Source organism: Rattus norvegicus, chromosome 6 (genome assembly GCF_036323735.1).
Source record: "Rattus norvegicus strain BN/NHsdMcwi chromosome 6, GRCr8, whole genome shotgun sequence".
In the NCBI taxonomy this organism is placed as follows: Eukaryota; Metazoa; Chordata; class Mammalia; order Rodentia; family Muridae; genus Rattus; species Rattus norvegicus.
The window spans coordinates 63367289-63389177 of NC_086024.1; the positions used below are offsets into that span (position 1 = coordinate 63367289).

Here is a 21889-nt window from a genome sequence, read left to right on the forward strand (position 1 = left end):
TGTTGATGTGCCCACCTGGGACTTCCTTCAGAGCTAGGGAAGCCTCTGAGGCAGGAGACAGCAGTTCTTCAGAATATTTGCATTTACAGTCTTCTGTTGAGCCTCAAGCTTAACCAAAGTGTCCATTACTGCAAGTGCAGATTTGTGTGCTTGATCATGTATCCTTGTGCAAAAGTCACTTTGTGGAGAAGGATAATGGTGTTTGAACTCCACCATTTCCACTTTATATTAAGAAATATACATCATATGAAATGGAATATAATAAATGAAAAGCAGACTTGTCACATGTACATATACAGATGTCTACACACACACACACACACACACACACACACACACACACACACACACGTCCTGCAAATTCACAAATGTGAAAAGGGATAAATTAGGACACTAGGGATTAGCAGTTACCCTCCACCCCCAACATTTTCTTTGTTTGTTTGGTATTTTTCAAATTAACTTTCAATATGAATGACATCAACCATTTTGAAGTATACAACTCAGATATTCACACCAACCAGGGTTTCTTCTCTTGCAAAACTAACACTCTTTCCCAGTTAAATTACTTCCTGCTTCCATGATGCCAGCCCAGACAGACATCTTTTGACCTCCTGCCTTTAGAGTTTGACTACTCCATCTCCCTTGTGTAAGTAGAGTCAGTGTGAAGGGCTTGTTTCCATAAATTTGATGGTTCATACATGTTGTAGATGTCAGAACTTTTCCTTCTGAGTCTGAGTAATGCTTCCATTGTATGGAGGACATTTTGCTTAGCCATTCATTTGCTGATACACAACCCCCATTGCTTCCACAGTATAGTTCCTTTGCATAATGCTGTGCACATGGGTGCGATACACACGGGTGTACACTGACATCTTTGAGGCCCTGCTTTTCGTTCCTAAGTGGTGCTGCTGGACTACATGGTGCTATTGTTTAAAATGTCAAGGTGCTGCCATGCTCTTTTCTGTGGTGGGTTTTAGGATCCCAGCAGTAGTTGACTTTCCCCATCCTAACTTGAATTTTTTGCCTTTGGGTAACAGCCATCCTAATGGAGGTGGGATGGTGTCTTCTTGTCCTACTGCCTTTTTTCTATTTTTTTTCTATTTTTTCTATTTTTTTTCCATTTTTTCTATTTTTTTTCCATTTTTTCTAAAATGCGAACTTTCTGCCATCCTTTTCTTGCTAGTTTTTTGCCTTTGCCTTTTAAAAGGCTTTAAAATCTGGAATGATTGTACCTCTATTCTTTTTCTCTTTAAGACACTGGATGGGGATAGTTGCTCTCTGAAGGAGTCAGCAGCCCTTTGTGGATTGGCCTTTCCCTTCCTGTAAAGTCCCTCATGTAGCCTGTCAAGCTTGTGGTGTTCCTTCATTGAACACGGTAGCTCTTCTAGGTGCCATTTTGGATATCACCTTAATCCTCCCCAAGATACTAAAGGCTTCTCAATTCGTCCCCTGAATTAACTTTAAAATGTTTTTACTGCCCTTTGACACATCGCGTCTTCAGAGTTGTTATCAGGATTTGAACTTGGAATGTCCTTTGCAGACTCACAATTTTGGATGCTCATTTCCGGGAGGGTGGTGCTGTTCGGGGAGGTTATAGAGCCTTTGGGAGGTGGCGCCCAGCTGGCAGAAGTAGGAGGAGTGGGTTGAAAATTGTGGCCCTGCGATCACCGAGGCTGGGCCTGCTTTCCCTTTTCCGTAGTCCATCCTGATATAAGTGGTCTTCATCTCACGTCCCTTCCACTTCGGATGGAGCCCTTCTGCCGTGCCTCGCCACCATGATGAACTGAATGCGTCTAATAAAAATGCCTTTCTTTAAGGCACTTTTGTCTGTCAGTCATAGCAAAACAAAATGAACTAATTCAGTTGGTATGCATTTTGAGAAAAATAATTGTTTATATGTGTATAATGAGAGTGGCTAGTGCATGCTACTTGGAAAGGAAGATTTCTCAAAATTATAGACAAAACCATTGACAAACCTTCCTGTAATTGTTTATCAATACTCAGAGTGTTTATTCTGTTTCTTTCTTTTGATATGTTTATCTGAAGTCATAAATCAATTCATACATTACTAAAAAGATTATCGAATTGGTTAATTAGAGAATTGTTTAAGTATACAAGTTTGGATAATAAGGGCTCTTTGTCTGGAACCTTCATAAATTATTATGTTATAAATTGCTGAGATAATTGTTCATAACTTACTATTTCAGTGAAAAATGAAGAAACGTAAAGAAATCATCACACCTCCAATAGATGCAAAAGATAGACTTCTAAATTCTGTGATGGCATTTTGTAAATATGAACATATTAATGTGCTCTGACAGGGTTGTGTTGTGGTCTCATTTGCCTTTAGATGTCTTGGGTGGTTAAGCACAATGGGCCTCTTGAAGTATTCTGAAAGTTAAGCCACATCAGAGTAGAAAGCCTTGTCTGTCCTTTGAGTGGAGGTGAACTGCTCACTCACCGGTTTCTTCTCTAGTGTTGACCTGGTAAGAGATCCCTGTGAACTGTATCTTTCTGCCCTCAGCTTTCAGTTTTCTAAAGACCAGGTTTCAGGGCAGTGTCATGGTGGAGATATGGGAAGTGGAAGTAGGCTTTCATTTGCTATATTTTATTTTATTTTTATTATTTTATTTTCAGCAGACTCCCATTAATCCAACCCACCAGATTTTTTTCCCCTTGTTTTTCCCCCTTCTCTTCCATCTGCTTTCTGGCTTACTCCATTGTCTTCTGGTTCATCATATGACCCTGACCCATGCAATACAATGGACAAACCCACGTTTAAGGCGTTGGTTTCAATGGGGCACTGAGAATTAGCTACATGTGACCTTTGCTTCAGGGACTCAATAGTTAATGTATTCATGGCGGAGTTAATAAAACAGGGAGCAGGTGACAAATTTAGTCTATGAAAGCTGCACGCAGGAGAGTGAGCATTGGGAAGGACGGAAAGGACTGCAGGGATTTTCATCAAACAAGGTGATTTAGATGAAAGGTCACAAATTAAATTGAATGTGAATTATGCAAAAGTCATTCACACTAAAAGATAATTTAGGCATATTGCCTTCTGCCATTGCTTTGTAGTGCTTTTAAGTCCTTCTTGGAGTAAAGGGAGTGATATTTGCTGTTCCTTAATAACAGTTGTTATAATGGTTTACCAGACTGTTCTTACCGAGACCTCTGCATCATCAGCCACATTTGCGCAGACAGAGAAAAGGTATAGAGTCTTAGAGAGAAAACAAGCAGAGCAAAGGTCCTTGTGACAATGCGCTCTGTGGGAGTTTCTATGTATTTCCCAAACATCTCCTTTATACAATCCCTAAACCTCCTACAGCCTACAGCATTGAAATTCTATTGGCAGAAAAAAGGAGTATACGTTCCCACTTTATTCCCATTTTATTCACTGTCTGTATTGTCAAAGGAGGTGGACTGCAATAAAGTCACTGGAAGGTAGAAGCAGGCGGAGGTCAGGCAGCCTGGTCTACATAGTGACTTCCAGGCCCACCAGGGCTACACAGAGAAACCCTATCTCAAAAGACCAAAGGACAAACAAAATAACAACAACAAAGAACCCAAACCAAAGCCCTGCATCTGCAACAACTCATTTTATTAGTGATATAAAACTATTTATTAGTGATACAAAACCTTTTATTAGTGATATAAAACTCCTTTTCACACCATAATAAGCAATGCTGGCTAAATATGTTTATAATTTTAACCTTAGCCTAAGTCTTTTTTTTCTTTCTTTCTTTCTTTTTTTTTTTTTTCTTTTTTTCCGGAGCTGGGGACCGAACCCAGGGCCTTGCGCTTGCTAGGCAAGCGCTCTACCACTGAGCTAAATCCCCAACCCCTAGCCTAAGTCTTTTAAAGCTACTTTTCCAAAGACTTTTTGTTTGGTTTCATTTTTATTATTGTTTGTATCCAACATATTAGAACCACATGATATGGCTAGAACTGGATTATTCGTCAGTGATAATGGTTATTTGAAACAGACTTTCTTGATCATTTTGAGCTTTTTCTGTATAATTTATATGTTGTCTCTCTTTATATCTGTTTAAGTGTTCCACTTTTTACCAATAAAATATGGTTGATTAAAGTACAAACATCCAAGTATCAGATTAACAGATCTTTGTTTGCATATGTTTATATTAGTGGTGTTATCGTTAGTCCACATTTCCTGCTAGGGATCTTTTAAAGCTCCCACTGTGTTTTGTAAATGAGTTATTTAACTGAGATGACCTTATTTGGAAATCCACTCAGCCACACCCAAGTACATTGAAGGTTTTCACAATATCCTAAAGTGAGACAGTGAGTGTGAACTGTTCTGGGGGTGACTCTGCCCTTCCCTAAGTCCTTCACATCGGCATAGCATGCAATGAAGAAAATGCTCTGGGAATTCATATAGTAAACCATGAGAGAGGGGGGAAGGAGGGAGGGAGAGAGTGAAAGAATATTAAAAAACGTTTTTACATTTATTTATGTGTGTTTGTGTGTGTGCATTGGTTTGCATTGCTGGGCATGTAGAGGTCAGAGCACAACCTCCATACAACCTCCATACAAGTCACTTCTCCCCTTGCTCAGTGTGCACCTTGGGAGTGGAACTGGAACATTAGACCGGGTGGCAAATGACTTTAACTCTGAGCCCTCTTTCCAGCCTGGTGAAGAAATTTTGTATACCTGAAATATATTTATTTATATACTTTAGATATTTAAAATACTTAAGTATATTGTTCATTTTATAGAGTCTTAGACCTCTGTGACTTATTCTATAGATGTAATTCTACCAGTGATTGTAAAATTGTTCCTTAATATCCATCTATAGAGACTGACGGTATAGATCTTAGTGGTTACAACAGACTGTGAGTTTGATTCCCCCTCAAAACTAATAAGTAGATTGAATCCCGACCCCTTCCCTGCCTGCCCAGTAACATTTTTGGGAGAGGCTGGTTATGTAGATCCCATACTAGTTGCTTTTCAGGAAGGCCAGTGGAAGAACAGCCTCTCACTTGATCTCACCTGCCCCAACCTGTGCCCTCTGTTTTCTAAGTGTGGTTGAGAGGGCATTTGATTCTCAGGAGGAGGTAAAGCTATGCTCTGATCTGGGCATTAAATGTTATCTTCTCCCCTATGAGCCCTTTTCCTCTCTCTGTGGGCCATGAAATGCTTGTCAGGGACCACATTTCCCTCAATTCCTTTCTTTAGCAAATACTTAGCTCTGCCGCCCCACTGTTTGCAATGTGAAGAGCATGGAGTGATTTCGTTTACCAGGCCCAGTTTGACCTCACCTGTTTGCATATGTGTTTGCATGCTTTTCTTCATGTTCCTTTACTTGTTACTGGTTTTTAGAATTAAAACTGTTAAAATGTAGCTTATGTACCTCAAGAGAATTATTTTTGGAACGGGTACAAGGTTTTTATAAAAATAAAGCCTGATATATGGTATTATTAATTCATAAATTAATGTGGTTTTCTGGAAGAAAGCTTCTAAATGAAGGAAAAATAAGTTAATGAAAGTTACTGAATGACCTTTCAAGAATTACAAGGATTTGAGACTAGAGGTTAATAAATTTTGTTAATGAAAAACTGTTATTTTTCCCTATCAGAACTGATAACTCCATAATTGTATTTCATTATGTTGCAGGACTTTGGGGGTTAGCAGTTTCTACTCTAGAGCTCTACTTAGAAAAGAAACCTCAGGACTTCTGATTCTAAGTCGAAGTTGGTTAACAGTCACGATTTTGGATTGATTTTTTTGGCTTGGTGGACAGGATTTTAATATTGGGATATATGAGTGAGGGAGGTAATTTTCTCTAGAAATTGGAATCAGTTGTGGTAATGATCCGTGAAAATTCACCGAGGTATATGATGATGGATCTCTTCATTTGGACACTGGAAATCAGCATTATATAACTTTTATCCAAGAAAACATAGCTTCGTCTTTCCAAGCCCAGTGCTGAGCAAGTTGCTGATTTTTTTGGGCCAGTTCTTCAGTGGAATGTGTGTTTTCTCTGCCTCACTGTTCCAAATAAACAAACAAATATGTGGTTTAGCCTCAGCTTTCCTCAGACAAGTGCTGGCTAGGTAGGACATGCTCTGAGCCGTCACACCGGGGAGCTGGAGAAGCTGGGGACCACCTGTCCTTGTCTGAGTTTCTCCCCAGCAACTCAGACTTCATGGAGGTGATTTGACAGCCCATGCTTCTCTGTTATTTCCTGTGGACTTGAGGTGGGCCTCCCCCCCATTGCTGGGCTCACTGCCTGAGGCTGGTGACGTTGATGAAGACTCCGTTCCGGAAGCTGAAGTTGGGTTGGCTTTTATGATCCACCATCCGTGCCACTGGGAGGAAGAACAAGCACTACTACAAGTCACTTCCACAACAAAGCCTCATTTTTATTTATGTTGAACACTGACAGGTATTTGGAAGGAGTTCTTTATTGTTTGATGAATTATTATATCACTAGACTTTGTGACATTTTGTAATTAAACTGGATGATACCTTCCTGGGGTTGTGAAGAGCTGCTAACACTTCTTTCTGAGAAGGAGCAGAGTTATATGTCTAAACCTCTGTAGAAACAAGAGGGTGAGTGCCATGACGTGCATATCCAGTAAACCGTGAAATGTGGTGGTCAAGGACACCCTTTGCTTGCCCGTGTCTTAGTGTTGTGGCGTGGTCTGCTGCACTGAGGGCTGTGGTACGTTTCTTGTCCTCCTCTTGAACTTCAAACCTTTGAACCTGATCTGAAGCGTAGGATATAAACAGCACCCTGGGGTCTTACGTGTGGCCAAATATTGTACTATAATTAGTAAGCTTTATGACCTGCCATAACCTTTCCTGAGTGATGCCTAGGCGGAAAGAGTAAGTGCTTTTATTAGCTCCGGGCTCTAAGAGAATTGAGCCACGGTGTATCTGAGTGCTTTGAGGTAATAATAATTAAAATGAATAAATACTGAGTAGAGTGAATACTGAGTAGACGGAAGTACAGCACCTAACTGGCTTCCCACTTTAAAAAAAAATTTTTTTTTGTGAGTTTGATAAATTAGAAGCATAACTAAAAACTGAAATGATCTGGGTGTTCTGTCAGTTAATTTCAAAACAAATTAGCTGCATTTGATACGAATAGTGCAAATTTTCTTGAGCCTTAGTTTGTAGAAGGAGTAAGAGACTGTCTACAGGAAGACCTGAGAGTGTGATAGTTATATTACGGATGTGAAGAGATGCAGGGCACATCAAAGGAGGGTGCTGGTAGGGGTGGGCTGCACAAGTCCATCTGCTCCTAGTTTTTCTGTGGGGGAGGAGCAAGCACCAGAGATTCTGTATTATTCTTTAGGGCTGTGTCTAAGGCATTACCAAGGAAGAGATCCAGGTGGCTGCAAATGGGTGTTCGGGAAGCAGTCTGACTCAGCACAGATCTCACCATTCCTTCCTGAGTTAGCCCAAGTCTGTGAGTCTCCACAAAACCCAGCACCAGACATCTGTAATGCATTATTTGCCCCAAAGAAGAGAAAATAGAAAGGAATGTTGAATGAAAGCCCGGAATTTTACCAAATATAATGTTACTGGTATTTATGTGGCATTTGTAAGAAGACATTTAGGATGTGAATAGGTAGCATATGTGTACCTATGCATGTGTGTATATTTGTATCTGTGTTGTGTGTGTGATGTATATGTTTGTGTATGCCTGTGTGCAACCATATGTTGACATGCATATATGTGTATACCTAGCTATGTATATCTCAATACATAAATAGCTAGAAATGCAGATCTGTAAAAACAGGTAGCTGTCTCGCTGTTTGTTTCAATCTTTATAATTATAAAGGTTTTAATTAAATTAGGAAATAGAGTAGTCTTGGGAAGATTTAAGATTATTTTCTCTAGTGTTCTTAGAAAATGCTAGAATATTTTTTATAATCATATAAAATCATCTTGAATTATAAAATTGTATTGTATCAGTAGCTACAAAGATTCTTTTTCTCGTGTTCCTGGGCTTTTATTAAAAAAAAAATTTGCAGCCAAGAGCAAATTAAATTTTTTATTATTAGAAATTGTCATTCTTTTCTCTGATCTCTTTTTGACCTATTAATGGCGTCTATGAAATTACTGCAATCATTTTTAGAGATCTCATTGCAAAAATTAGCACCAAAGGTGTCACCTAAATCTTTCAATCTGCCTTGCTTTTCTTCTTATCCATGAGAGAAGTCACTTGAAAAGAATCTGTAATGTGGTGTCATTGGTCATTCTGTCTCTACAAGGGATGACTGATGTGTGTGAAGACCCATGAAGGCCTTTCACACCTTCTTGCCCCTAGCCTGCCTTCCATGGTTGCTCTAGGTGCTCACAGTGGGCTGTTTCTTTAGTGATGCCCTACTCTGTGTGAGTGAATCCCTGTATTGCACATCAGGCTATGGGCTGATGTGGTAGACAGGGGAGCCTTACCCAGTTTTGCTGTTGTTGTTGGTTTTTTTTTTTTTTTTTTTTTTTTTTATGGTTGCACTCACTTTTAGGACTCTGCCTGATAGGCTATATTACCAGATCATATACTATTTTTATAATTCATTGATTTGTCCATTTAATGTGATAGTTAAAAAGATTCTGGCTTTCAAATATGTGACTGAGCAAGGCAGCAAATAGATGAATGTTTTGGCAGCGTTACCAGACATCTTCATAGTATATAAAGCGTAATGTATACTTTTAGGTAAATAAAAATAACAAAGCTAAAATCAGCAGGTTTCTTAATGCCAAAGGGTGAGGATTATGTTCAGAAGCTAGAGCTGTTTTTTTCTGCTGACTTGCCTGACTTCTAACATAAATGTGACCAAGGGGGAAGGGAGGGTGTGGGAGGAGGAGGGGCTAGGGAGGTAGCTCAGTGGTTAAGAGAATTGACTCTTTTTCTGGAGGACCCAGGTTCAATTTCCAGCCCCCACTTGGTTACTTACAAACAACCTTAACCCCCATTCCTGGGTAATCTCTTGCCTGGCCTTCACAGGGTCCATGCCTGCACTTGGTACACAGACATAGATGCAGGCAAACTGCCTATACACATATAAAAATGGAGGACATGTTATTAGGACTGCTACTGAGATTTATATCAATGACCGCTTTTACTCTTTCTACTTAAATCATCGGGTGACAGTAGACAGCTAATTGAAATCAAATCATCAAAACATTTCATGATGAGTATAATGTTCATGTAAGTGGGCTAGCCAGGGCACTGCAAAGGTTGGTGGGCAGGTGAACAAATATCGTTCTCTGGATTATTTACTTGTGTACAGTTCGTTAAAAATCAAGAGAGCGAGTGCAGTAACTTTAAGTTTCACTACAGCCTACAGGAAGACATGCCAAAATTAAAGGTAAACCAAGACTGGTCCAAAGAGCCCAGTGCTTTAAAGTCTTCTGGCAGGGTCATCTTTAAACCTGGGGGAAATGCTTCATGTTATTTGTGATGCTGAATTCCTTGTGTTGTTCAGAGAGTATCTGTCAACAGACACGGAAAAAGAGAAGCAAGAGTTTTAGTGTCTGCCTTGTACCGATCAACAGGCTAGGTGTTGAAGCAGATCCTCTTTATACTTGGTACCTAGTCGGCTGTTCCTAGAGTGTGAGCTAAGAAATGAAGCCTTGTGCAGGCTTTACTGTATAACATTGTCATACAGTTAGTAATGAGTCTGCGATCTGTGAATGAGAAGTATCATCTACAGTCTCTGGCTTTAGAACACTTGTTTCCCAGTCAGTGTTGCTGTTTCGGGAGGTCTGGGTGGTCCAGCCTTGCTGGAGGAAGTGGTTTCATCAAGCTGGCTTTAACAAAAAAAGCCTTGCACCACTTCGAGGTACCCCTCCCTTGTGCTTCCATTTGTGGTAGGAGCTCTCAGCTTCCTGCTCCTGCCACCATGCCTGCCATTTTCTCCCAGGCCCCTGCACCATGATGGACTTCTCTCTTGAATAAATAAACTCCTTCTTCCCTAAGTTTTCTTTGCTTTATCACAGTGAGAGAAAAGTAACTAAGTCAAGAGTCTTTTCTGTGGTGCGCGTGCTAAGATTCGAATGTAGCCTTATTCCTGATAAAAACTATGTTCTACCACTGATCTACACTCAAAGGCCCATTACTCTTTATATTTAGGTCTCTGGATTTCTAGAGTCACTCTTCAGCAGCACATATATTCAATATAGCTATAATTGGATACAGTTTAGTGCTGTCATTTGATAAAAAAAATACTTAGGATGGTTAGGTCTTCTTGATTAATTGTTTATTATTGGGCAATGATCTTTGCCTATATTGATGATTAGTTGTCTAAAATTAATAAAGCTATTCCAGCTTTCTTTTGGTTGGTGTTACCATGTTGAATTCACTTGTTTTTTTTAAATATGTGATATGCATTTTTTATTAATAGCATATATTTCAGCTCTTTATTTTTTTATCAGCTTTTAATTGTATAGTCTCATCTGCATAAAATATCACCATCAATATGATTATATTTAATTTTTTAATTTATTTGTGTGTATGTTCATGTTTGCAGATGTGTGTTTGGAAGATGTATATGACCCATGTATGAATATGTCCATGCACATGTGCGTGTAGAGGCTAGAGAACAACTTCAACTGTTGATTCCTGGCCAAGTTTCTCTATGAATCAGCATGTCTCTCAGATTCCCAAGGGCTGGTGTTATGTTATTCTATATTAGTTCTGAATCACTTTACATTAGTTGATCTCCCCCCACATTGTTTTCTGTGCATTTGCATTTCTACTTTGTATTGCATGCCAAAGGATGTCTTAACAGATGAATAGTTGAATTCTTTTAAAGGTCTGTAACTTCCTACTAAGAGGAAGTTAAGCAATTTGATCCCTTTGAGTTTTCTGTTAAGATTCATTCCTTAGGACAGAGTAACATTTGCCTCAAAAGTCCCTTCTCTCACTGAACCCCCAGTGAACTAGTCTATGGGGGGAGGGCGGCAGTGGGGGGAGGGTTGGGAGGGGAACACCCATAAGGAAGGGGAGGGGGGAGGGGGATGTTTGCCCGGAAACCGGGAAAGGGAATAACACTCGAAATGTATATAAGAAATACTCAAGTTAATAAAAAAAAAATTAAAAAAAATAAAAAAAAATAAAGAAAGAAAAGAAAAGCAAAAAAAAAAAAAGTCCCTTCTCTCTCTAGTGCCCCGTGGATGTGGGGGTTCCCCTTTCGGCCATTGGGGACCCTAAAAGCTTTACTTAAGGGGACAAGCCATCATATGTCTATAGATGGACTGTTTTCCACAGAGGCAAGTCTGAAAGGGAAAATATGCCTGCCATATCTGAAGAAGTAAATGCAGTACGTCAGGGAGCATGATTGGATGGATTTCCCTCTCTGCCTAATAGGCTCTGCAAACCTTCAGATAAGTCAAGGGAGCTGGACAGTCTCATCCAGTGCTGATTGGTCATGCAGAGAGCAGAAGGAATTCTGTACATACTGTGCACACCATTAATTCCATTCCTCTTGAGGCTGTCACTTACTCTTTGCCACATGGATTTACAGAATTTCTCTTCAGCACCTACTACTTTCTAGGTTTTTTTCCCCCATAGAACTGTGAAGGTTTTTTTTTTATTGTTTTTATTTATTTATTTATTTTTATTGCTTGCTTACTTGTTTGTTTTGCTTTTATTGTGTTTTCTGTGACTTTTAGTTGTTATTTGGTGGCTTCTCTTGTTCATATTTTGGATATGGTCTTCCTGTTCAAACCAGCAAGGCATGTTCTGGTAGCAAATAACCTCCATTTCTGAGTTAAGGGTTCTATGGACCACATAGACCACTGCCTGACCCTGAAGTGGGGCAAGGGTCACTGAAGTCATGTCTTAATATGCCCAAACCATAATGTCATCATCATTCTGTCGCAGAGGTGGAGCCCTTAGCGTTGCCTTGGAGAATCCAATTCTCAGAACAATGAGTGAAGCTAAAGGCAGGCTAAACAAATAAGGTGAGCTAAAGGCAGGCCGTGTGCTGCCAAAGAGATCCGATACCCTGGAGTCTAGGTCAGGATTCTTTGCTGTTTTTAGACCATCATTTGTGGCTGGGAAGGTGGTCAGGCCTTATAGGCCTGGTCGTTTCATAGATGAGGAAAGGAAACTCAGAAATGGGAAGTGTCTGCTAAACTGGAAGTTAACAGTCTAACAGAAACTGAAAGGTCTAACTAAAAAGCCTTTTCCTTCCTGCTTCACCCCATGGTGCAGTGGCAAAAAAAATGGGGGGTGGGTAAGAGTTTAGAAGCAGAATTAGTTTTACCATCAGAAGATGTAAGCTTTATGTCCTGGCTTTATGGTCTCATGCGACAGGATAGCTGTGTGAGTTGGGATAATTACCTATTATCATTTTTGGAATGGTTCTTTATCTATGGAATGGGCAATTTACCGAAGAACCTACCTTAAATTGACAAATTGAATTACAACCTGTTTTGTTACTTAAAATGGGCTTAGCATTGAAGAATGTGCCCATTAACATATGAGTCTATGATGGCCTCCTGTGTTTTCTCCATAGTATCTATCCTTGAGGTCAGAAGAAAAATATGTCTGAAGTTTTATAATTTATATTTTTATAATTTATAATTCGATAGTCTGTCTATTCTGACAGCTAAAAGTATCCTAGGTGGGCATCCTGTGACTTTCCTACCACAATAGGCGATTCTGGATGGAACGCCGTCCATGGAACCCACCAATGTTTCTCTGTTTAACCCAGGTAAAACAGTCTGTAAGATGTTTCAATGGATGCTTTCAAGTAAAGGCTGCATCTCAGCCCAAGCAGATTTTTGTTTTATCAAAAGTTCTACTTACATATTGTTGAAAATGTGAAAAGTAATACCATGACACATCATTATGGGGCAAGGGACCTCCAAAGATGCCTTTGAGCTTGTTTTCTGTTGTCATCTACTCCTGGGCATGCAGCCTACCTGTAAACAGAGTTTGTTTCTCCAGAGAGACTCCATTGGAGAAAACTATACTTTTGTCAGTGGTTGATTGGAGATCAGTGATTGGAGATTGATTCTGAATTAGTCATGGGGCATGGTTTTTTTTTCCTGTCTTCTCTCCACCCCACCCCAACCCCACACACAGTCCAATATGTTTTCTGGAGTCATTTCCTTTGTTAGTTTTTGTTTCTGTCCTATTCTGATATGTTAGTTTTTATTTTATCTCATTATATTTTATTATTATATCTTAGAAGCCAATTTGTTTTCAAATGAGAGACAGAAAAGGAGTGGATCTAGAAGATGCAGAGGAACTGGGGGTGGGGAGAGGGGAAATGTTAATCAGGGTATATTATGTGAAAAAAATCTATTTTTAATAGGAAACAAAATATGTAAAGAGAAAAATAGTGGCCCAGAGATGACAAGGATAGACCCTGCATGGATTTTTGTCTCTTTACAGACATATGGATGTGCTGTAGTATGTATGTGGATGTATTTAATGTGGAAGTGTAACAGTAAGTTAATATTTTAAGGAAGTATTATTACATTCTCTTAGGACCTCCTTTTACTTGATACATCTTGATCATGTGGTAAAATATTCTATAATCTTTTAAAAATTCCCTCCATGTGGAATAAAGTCACCTTTTTTTGAATTAATTCTTTTTGTTTAGTTTAGTTTAGTTTTGTTTTTTTGAGACAGGGTTTCCCTTTGTAGCCCTGGCTGTCGTGGTACTTGCTTTGTAGACCAAGCTGACCTAAAACTTCAGACATATTTTTCTTCTGACCTCAAGGAAAGATACTATGGAGAAAACACAGGAGGCCATCATAGACTCATATGTTAATTGGCACATTCTTCAATGCTAAGCCCATTTTAAGTAACAAAACAAAATTCACAGAGATTTGCTTGCCTTTGCCACCCTAGTGCTGGGATTAAAGGTGTGCGCCACCACACTTGGTAAGCTAATTATTATTATTTGGCTTTCTAAAGAAAACAGACGGGGTTGGGGATTTAGCTCAGTGGTAGAGCGCTTGCCTAAAGCGCAAGGCCCTGGGTTCGGTCCCCAGCTCTGGAAAAAAAGAAAAAGAAAAGAAAAAGAAAACAGACATGCAGATACTATGTTGCATATAATTTACAGTATTTTGATCACTCAATCATAACTAGTGCATAAAACTTGGTAAATGTGAAACTGAAAATTTAATGCCTGTCACTTGAGACGCATTTTGGAGAGTTTGGCAATAATCATCTTTTGTTGCTATTATTGCCATTATAGTATTTTGTTCAAACAATTTGATTTACCTAAAACTTGGGGAGCATGTATTGAAACTATGTTTTTATTGTTCTGAAAATGAAAACATGCAAGATTAAATCATTGTGACAACCACAATATATCATAATTGGAATGGAATTTACATTATAATTTTTAGGGACCACACACTCAAATGCTAACCACTGTCAAGTATGATTACAGAGGACTGGTTTAAGTATTTGGGATACCTGAAAACTAGTGAGAGAGAGTGTGTGTGTGTGTGTGTGTGTGTGTGTGTGTGTGTGTGTGTGTGTGTGTGTTTGTGTGTGTGTACACATGTGTATGTGTGTGTCTGGTGCAGGGGAATCTCATTCAGGGTTTTGCACATACCAGGCAAGTAGTCTACCTCAGCGCTCTGTCTGTAGACCTAGAGACTATGGTATATCAAATAGATTAGCAACTAATTTAACTTGAATATGTTTTTAGTTTGTGAAATAAAGACCTATAGTAAGTAGCTTTTTTAAAGTAAAAGGTGAAATTACGTTTATTTATAGAAAACTTCTTATTAATATTAGCAATAACTATAACATTTTAAGAATGCAGTGAGACCAAACAAGTGTATGTGGATACAGTCTAAGCTTAGGTAAGGAGTCCCAGGACAAAGGGGATATCGGTTTGGGAGCTATGAAATCCTGTAGAAGTCAGAGTTCTTTGGCATTCATTTCTCTAGTGTCTTTTTAAAAATAGGTACAATGTATAAAAACCAGAAGAGCTCAAGTAGACAATTGTTATTTTGTCTCCCCCCCAACCCCCCTGGAGCTGAGGACCAACCCAGGGCCTTGCGCTTGCTAGGCAAGCGCTCTACCACTGAGCTAAATACCCAACCCCTAGACAATTGTTTAATGAGGAGAAATGGGTGAATAACCATCTATTCCTACATTTGGGACTTTCTCAGATGTTAAATTCTCTTTTAAAAAATGCAGTATTCTAAGGAGCACAGTAAGTAAGTAATTCAACCTTATCTGTAGGAATTATGACTGAATTTCCTTCACTGTCAGTCTCATTCCACTGAGATAGTGAGAGTTGGATATGGTTTCTGGACAACACCCATACTCAGGCTTGGAATGCATTTGGAGTACATATTATGTCTGTGTGATGGTTAAGGGGAGCCTTGACCTGGTGGTGTTGCTCTCGAATGTGTCAGCCTAGAGCAGTGGCTGTGACCCTTCCTAATGCTGTGACCCTTTAATACTGTGATGACCTCAACCATAAAATTATTTTTGTTGCTACTTTATAACTGTAATTTTGCTTCTGTTATGAATTGAAATGTAAATATCTGTGTTTCCCAATGGTCTTAGGTGACCCCTGTGAAAGGGTCACACCCCTTGAGACCCACTGACCTACAGGGTAGCCTGTCTTGATCACAGTTGTAACTCCTCAGATACAGGTGGCATAGCAATGACAACATGACAACCCCAAGCTTGCCCCTACCTCCTTTAAATCTACTTTGGTAAATCACCTTTTGTTCCTGATGCAATTATGTGGCAAGAGAACAATAATGTTTGTCATCCCCCTGCCTCTTCCACTGTTCCTTCCTACAGAGTATTTGAGGAATCAAATGTTCCCAAAATAGAAATGGCTTATCAATATGCCTAATTAATTTTTCAAATTCCCTTTAAATTACCGTCAAATTTTTATGAATGCATAATTTATCATCATTTCTTATCCCCACCAAACAATATATGGGATCATAAATTTTTCTAAAATGTAAAATATGTTTATTTTATTAAGTTATAGGAAGACCGGAAAATATAAAGAAGATACAAATCATCTCCAAATCTTACCTACTTTTAATAAAATGTTATTATTTGGAGAATGTCAGACCCTTTAAACACAGGAGGAAGGTATGTGGATAAGGTAATAGGCACAAATAATGGGAAGCCCTGAGAACATTAGAGGCATTGGACTTAATAAACGGGAAGCAGAGAGACTTTGGAACAAGACTCATTATCAAGCCATTTTCCCATGTTTCCTTCTCTTTTCTTATTTTCCTTTTTCTTTACTTCTTACACTGAAGATTGAACCAAGGGCCTAATGCATTCTAAGCAAGCACTTAACTAGGATGCCTTCTCTCTGGCCCATGAGGTCATTAGTTCCCGAAATTGTGTCTTGAGAAGAAATAGTTAAGGAGTTCTGAGATGGTTAGAGCCACTGTAATATTACCACGATGCACATTGTAAAGTCTGAAATAAAACATGCTAAAAATACATGCCTCACATGACAATGTGGAATATCCGGTACTCTGTGGACTCATTTCTTGTCTGATGATCTAGTGTTTTGCTCACCTTTACCTAAAATAGAGGTCGTATGTACACACAAGATTTGTGCAAGATGTTTAAATGTCATGGCAGGTTGAGTGGCTTGCCTATATAAGCCCAGCACGTCAGAGACTAAGACAGAAGGATTGTGGGTTTAAGGCCAGCCTGGTCTACAGAGCAAGACCTGTCTCTAAAAGCCAAATAAAATGACTATAAAAATGTTTTCTTCAGGTTTACACCTGAATCTCAGAGCTGGAGTGCTGGCCCTGGTGGTCCTAGCACAGGAAGGCTGGCAGGCTGACCAACTCAGCTTACACCTAGGCCCAGATCCATCGCTCTGAGTTCACCGACCCCAACATCAACCCCATCTATGAACTGCTGGATGGTATAAAGGGGAAGGTCCTGCAGATCCTAAGCCGGAGGATCTCCATGACCCAGGGCAACCAGAGGATATCCAAGAGGACTCCTAGTGAGGATCCAGTATTGATAGTACAGCAGAAGCCAGAGGCCTCAAACAGATGAGCGTTTCATTGCAATTTGCAACTAAAAAAGATGTGTGGACAAAAGGGTATACTGTGTGATATACTGTGATACACTGCAGCCCCCATGCAAGATGTTTTTTTGTTTGTTGGTTTGTTGGTGTTTTTTTGGTGTTTTTATTTGTTTTCTTTTGTGGAGAGAGGTTATAAAGGTGGAGAATAGGTTCGAAGGGACAGGGAGGTAGAATGGAATTGGGGAGCATGGTGTGGAATTCACAATCAATAATAAGTTTTAGAAAATGTTTACATCAGATTTACACTGAACCATAAATAAGGGCTTAAGAGCAATTTATATAAGTATGCAAAGTGGAATTATATTTAACAATAGGAAAGAGACTATGACTATACCGACAGATTTCACACCATTAGATTGACTAAAGGGAGACAAATGGACTTTTGTGCGTTTATCTTCCATGCCTATGGATTCAAGCAAACACAGAAAATGCCAGCGAAGAGATTTCTTATGCAGAGAGCGTGTAGAGGCTTTGCGTTCTTGCCGTTATAGTATAGGCAGCATATCACCGCATGACACTTATATTGTGGGAGGCCTTCTAAACAATCCAGGGGTGCTTAAAGGTGTACAAGATTGTGCAAAGGTTAAGCGTAAATATTGTGCCTCTTTTATGGGAAACTTGAGCATCCTCTGATGTGACATCTTATTTTCCCAGGACAATTTTATTACAGATAGTAAAAGGTGGCTGTGCGTACCGTAGAGTCCATCCACTCACATGGTGTTCAAGAACAGACACGTTTGTCCGTGGTGATAGCCATGTACCTGCCTCGGGCTGATGGGAGGAAGATTGATCAGAAAGGGCAACAGGCATCTTTCTGAAATTACGGCAGCTCCATTTTAGCTCTTGATTGGGCAAGAATTATGTGATAATGCATACATTTTTCAACAACATTCAACTGTATGTTTATGATGTGTGTGTATACATATATATATGTATGTATGTATGTATGTATGTATGTATGTGTGTGTGTGTGTGTGTGTGTATGTATGTATCTCAGTGTAAAACTTTCAGGCACACTCAATGCATATATTTGATACTGTATAGTACAGTATCTCCTGGTAATGAGACAAGAAGACTCACATACTTGTTCTCTCTCCTTGTAGCTTACTTGTATCAGGTTTTTTCACCCCCAGATTCCCCAAAGATCATGCTTTGCATGCCGTCATAGCCATTCAGTTGTTCAGTCTTAGCTCTGTATTTATTGGTTCCTGTGCTCACCATGGATCTTTTGCCTTGGTTTTTCAATGTTGGGGTTATTCTTTATTCTGACTTATCTCTTGTTTATCCAGAGTTTATGTCAAGTGCTCTTTTAGGTTTGTTTTTTTTTCCCCCTCAGGGGAATCTTCCCTTCCCTGCATTGTTAAACACTTACAAATGCTTGCCTTTTGCTTTTGCACTCAGAGAGTTATGCAGCTCGATTTAGTATTCGTGGGTCATTTGCTTCCTGTTCTGCAGACATGGCTGGGCCCACTGTCTTGTGATGTTGAACATCATCGTCTAGCTTTCTCTAGTCAGCCTAAACTCATCTGTAAATCATTCTCCATCTAGCAGATGCCTTTGTTTTTTTTATGCTGGAAGGACAAAGACCTTTCCATTCTTCATGTCTTAATCAAACCATGGCTTTATTTCTTTTTAATTGTATCTGCTTTCTCTATTGCCCACAGTGTGCTGTTTTGATTTGTAGCATCAATTCCTCCTTTATTTAGAAAATAACCATTAGAAATGTGACTGATTCTCTTCATTCCCTGCCTTGTGCCTATGTATGTGCACTCATACCCACGAGCAGACACTTTTGTATGTTAGTTCAAGAATACCAAGCGTCTTGACATTTGGTAATGACTTGGATGTGTCCCTTTTGAAGCACTCAGTAAGGCTGTCTTTCATCTCAGCTAAGTTTTTGTGTCCTCTCACCTGCTCTTTCCAGATATCCACTCATGGATGACATGCATTTTCCTTTTGGTGCTTCCTGATTTTAACAGTCTTCTCTCCCTTTGGTCGTTTTATTCTATTTCCCTCATTTCAGTGTTGGCTAGTAAACTACAGATGTTCCGTGCACTTTAAGGAAATCTGCTAGAGTCTGGAAGCCATCTTCTGTTTCCAGGATAATATTTCTTTCACTCATGGCTCCATATTCGTCTTTCTAATGTGGATCCCCACTTTTGTTGTATTTTAGTATATTTTCACAGTTATCTTCTGTTCATCATTTTTGTGCGGGGTGGACCACTTTCCATAGTTGCCCTTGAGTTAACTTCTACTCTTTCCAATTTCTTTGGGGATAATTTGTTTCCAAATCCTTACCTTCAATTTGCAGGCTGCCTGTGACCTTCAGGACCCCTCTCTTTTTTTAATGAAAGAGAGAGAGAGAGAGAGAGAGAGAGAGAGAGAGAGAGAGAGAGAGAGAGAGAACTCAGAACTCAGCAAGCTTTGAGTGCAGTTACTCATGGGAGTCCTAAATGTTTAACCAGACTGGTACGTCTAAGATTTAGCAAATTTCACATGGGCATATCTGCGTCATAGAAATTATCCCTCTCTGCCTTTGTCCAGTTATGGTTATCTTGCTTTGATCTGTCTTTTCTTCTCAAAAAATGTATATTCTTCCCTGTTCACTGTATGTTGCCACCAATAACTTGACTCAGTTTGCTGTCTTGTATCAGGTAAAACACCATGGTAAACTCTGCCAGTGGGTCTCAGAGGTTCTCTGTGCCCCCTGGAAATTCCAGGTCAGCTTTTCTCTATTCCCCAGTATACATGAGACAATTTCAGGTTTAATCGTTACCCTTTCCTCATCATAGTGTGCTCAACAGAGTCCAGGTGCTGGATCCAAGCCATGCTGGGATTTTAATCCTTTCCTCAACCTGTTCATTTTAAAGACAATGTACAGGTTTGTTTCCTTGTCTAGGTCCCTTAAAATATAGTATAGGTGTGTGTGTGTGTGTGTGTGTGTGTGTGTGTGTGTGTGTGTGTGTGTGTGTGTGGTGTGTGTGTATGTGTCTGTGTGTGTGTGTGTGGTGTGTGTGTATGTGTCTGTGTATGTGTGTGTGTGTGGTGTGTGTGTGTGTGTGGTGTGGTGTGTGTGTATGTGTCTGTGTCTGTGTATGTGTGTGTATGTGTGTATGTGTGTGTGTGTGTGGTGTGTGGTATGTGTGTGTATGTGTCTGTGTCTTTGTGTGTGTGTGTATGTGTGTGTGTATGTGTGTGTGTATGTGTGTGTGTGGTGTGTGTGTGTATGTGTCTGTGTATGTGTGTGTGTGTGTGTGTGTGTATGTGTATGTGTGTGTGTGTGTGGCGTTGATGTGTCTGTGGTGCCTATGTGGACATAACAGCAAAGGCCAGAGGACAGTCTTGAGTGTCCATCTTCATGTGTTATCTATTTCTTTGGGACAGAACCTCTCTTGACCTGGAATGCACCAGCAGGCTAGGCTTTCTAGCCAATCACCTCCATGGATCTACCTGTCTGCCTCCGCAGTACTGAGTGATACTCTGCCTGCCCCTTTTACATGGGTTTGATGGTTCAGACTTGAGTCTTTGTGTCCTTTTACCAAATGAGCAATATTCTCACCAAATTTCAGCTTCTAGTTGAGATTATTTTTATTAGTCATTTTAGAAAATAGATTCAATAATTGTTTGATTCTACTGTTATAATGCTGATGCTTACAAAATGATTTCAGTGGGTCAAACTATTGATCTTTTTCTATTCTTTCTTTATTCTCTCACTCTTTCCCCAGTCATGAATATGTGCATGCAAGTGAAAATATTAAGCCCTTTAAATTGTGACAGAGATTTGAGAAGAAGCCTAGAAATGCAGTAGCAGAGATTGGGAGTAGACAGCTCCTGTCTTGTGGCATTGATAAGCAAATGCCTTGTTGTTTAAGACTTTGTTATCCGAGACTGCACATGGTATTTCACACAAAGGCCTTCAGTGTTGAAGGGCTGAAGGGATAATATTTCCATCAGCTTTCTAGATCTGTTAGGTTGGTGTCTGTCTGTCTGTCTCTTTGTCTTTAAGGATGAAGTATATTATTATTCCTCAGAAGGGATGTGATGGCTCAGACTTCCAAGAATTGTATTACTTAGGCCTTTTCTTGGAAATAGTTGGAAACCTAGCATGCTCTCTTCATCCTTTTCTTTAGCAGAGCAGTTTTCATAACTTCCTGGCAAAAACAGGACAAGCAGCCGTACCCTGACTATCAGGAAAGATCAGTTCTGTTTCACAGATAGGGCAGGAGAACAGTGAGAAGGATAAGCTTTGAGGTTTAAGTGGAGGTGGCAAACCATCAGAAAGGACTTCAGAATGAGCCAAGGAGGGGTGGGTGAGCACAAGAAGTCAGTTGAAGGGCATTGCTGAATTCATTAACACAGTGCAGTGTGCGTCACCAGGATTAACGGCATTTACCGTTACCCTCTCTAAAATGGTGTTTGGTTTTCTTTTTCTTTTTTCCTTTTCTTTTCTTTCTTTTCCTTCTTTTGTTGGTTTCAGCGATGGGGTTAAATTATTAAAAAAAAATCTTTGTATCAATTTGAAATTTTACGATTCACCCTGTTTTCTCTTCTTTGAGTCTCAAGCAGCACTAATAACAGAAAGGACCATTCCAGCATGTGTTTAGAATAAAGACGTTTGGCTCAACTTCACATTCTGTTATATCTGTCTGCGTATATGTTGTTATTATTTCTTTTGGGGTTATTTGCTTTATGATGATTTCTCTACAAATACATGTATTATAAAAATAGAAGAAATTTAAAAAAAAAATGTCCCATGGAGTTGTTTTCTTCGAGCTACTTGTAAAATAATAGATGATTCTAGTGATTGATGCCAGAGTGATCCCAGTGACGGCCACTTGTAGGGGATGGAAAGG

At 39.5% G+C, this 21889-nt stretch overlaps 1 protein-coding gene across 6 annotated transcripts in view; it reads left to right on the top strand.

Moving 5' to 3' along the window:
• Positions 1-21889, top strand: part of Dock4 (dedicator of cytokinesis 4) — a 389723-nt gene that overhangs the window by 127239 nt on the left and 240595 nt on the right. The window contains exon 1 of one of the 6 annotated variants that reach the window (XM_039078125.1): positions 12644-12692. The exons of the other annotated variants lie outside the window; for them this stretch is intronic. Within the exon in view, the coding sequence (XP_038934053.1) occupies positions 12659-12692 (34 nt within the window). The 5' untranslated portion in view covers positions 12644-12658. Of the gene's footprint in view, positions 1-12643; positions 12693-21889 lie in introns of those variants that run through there. 6 annotated transcript variants of the gene reach the window in all.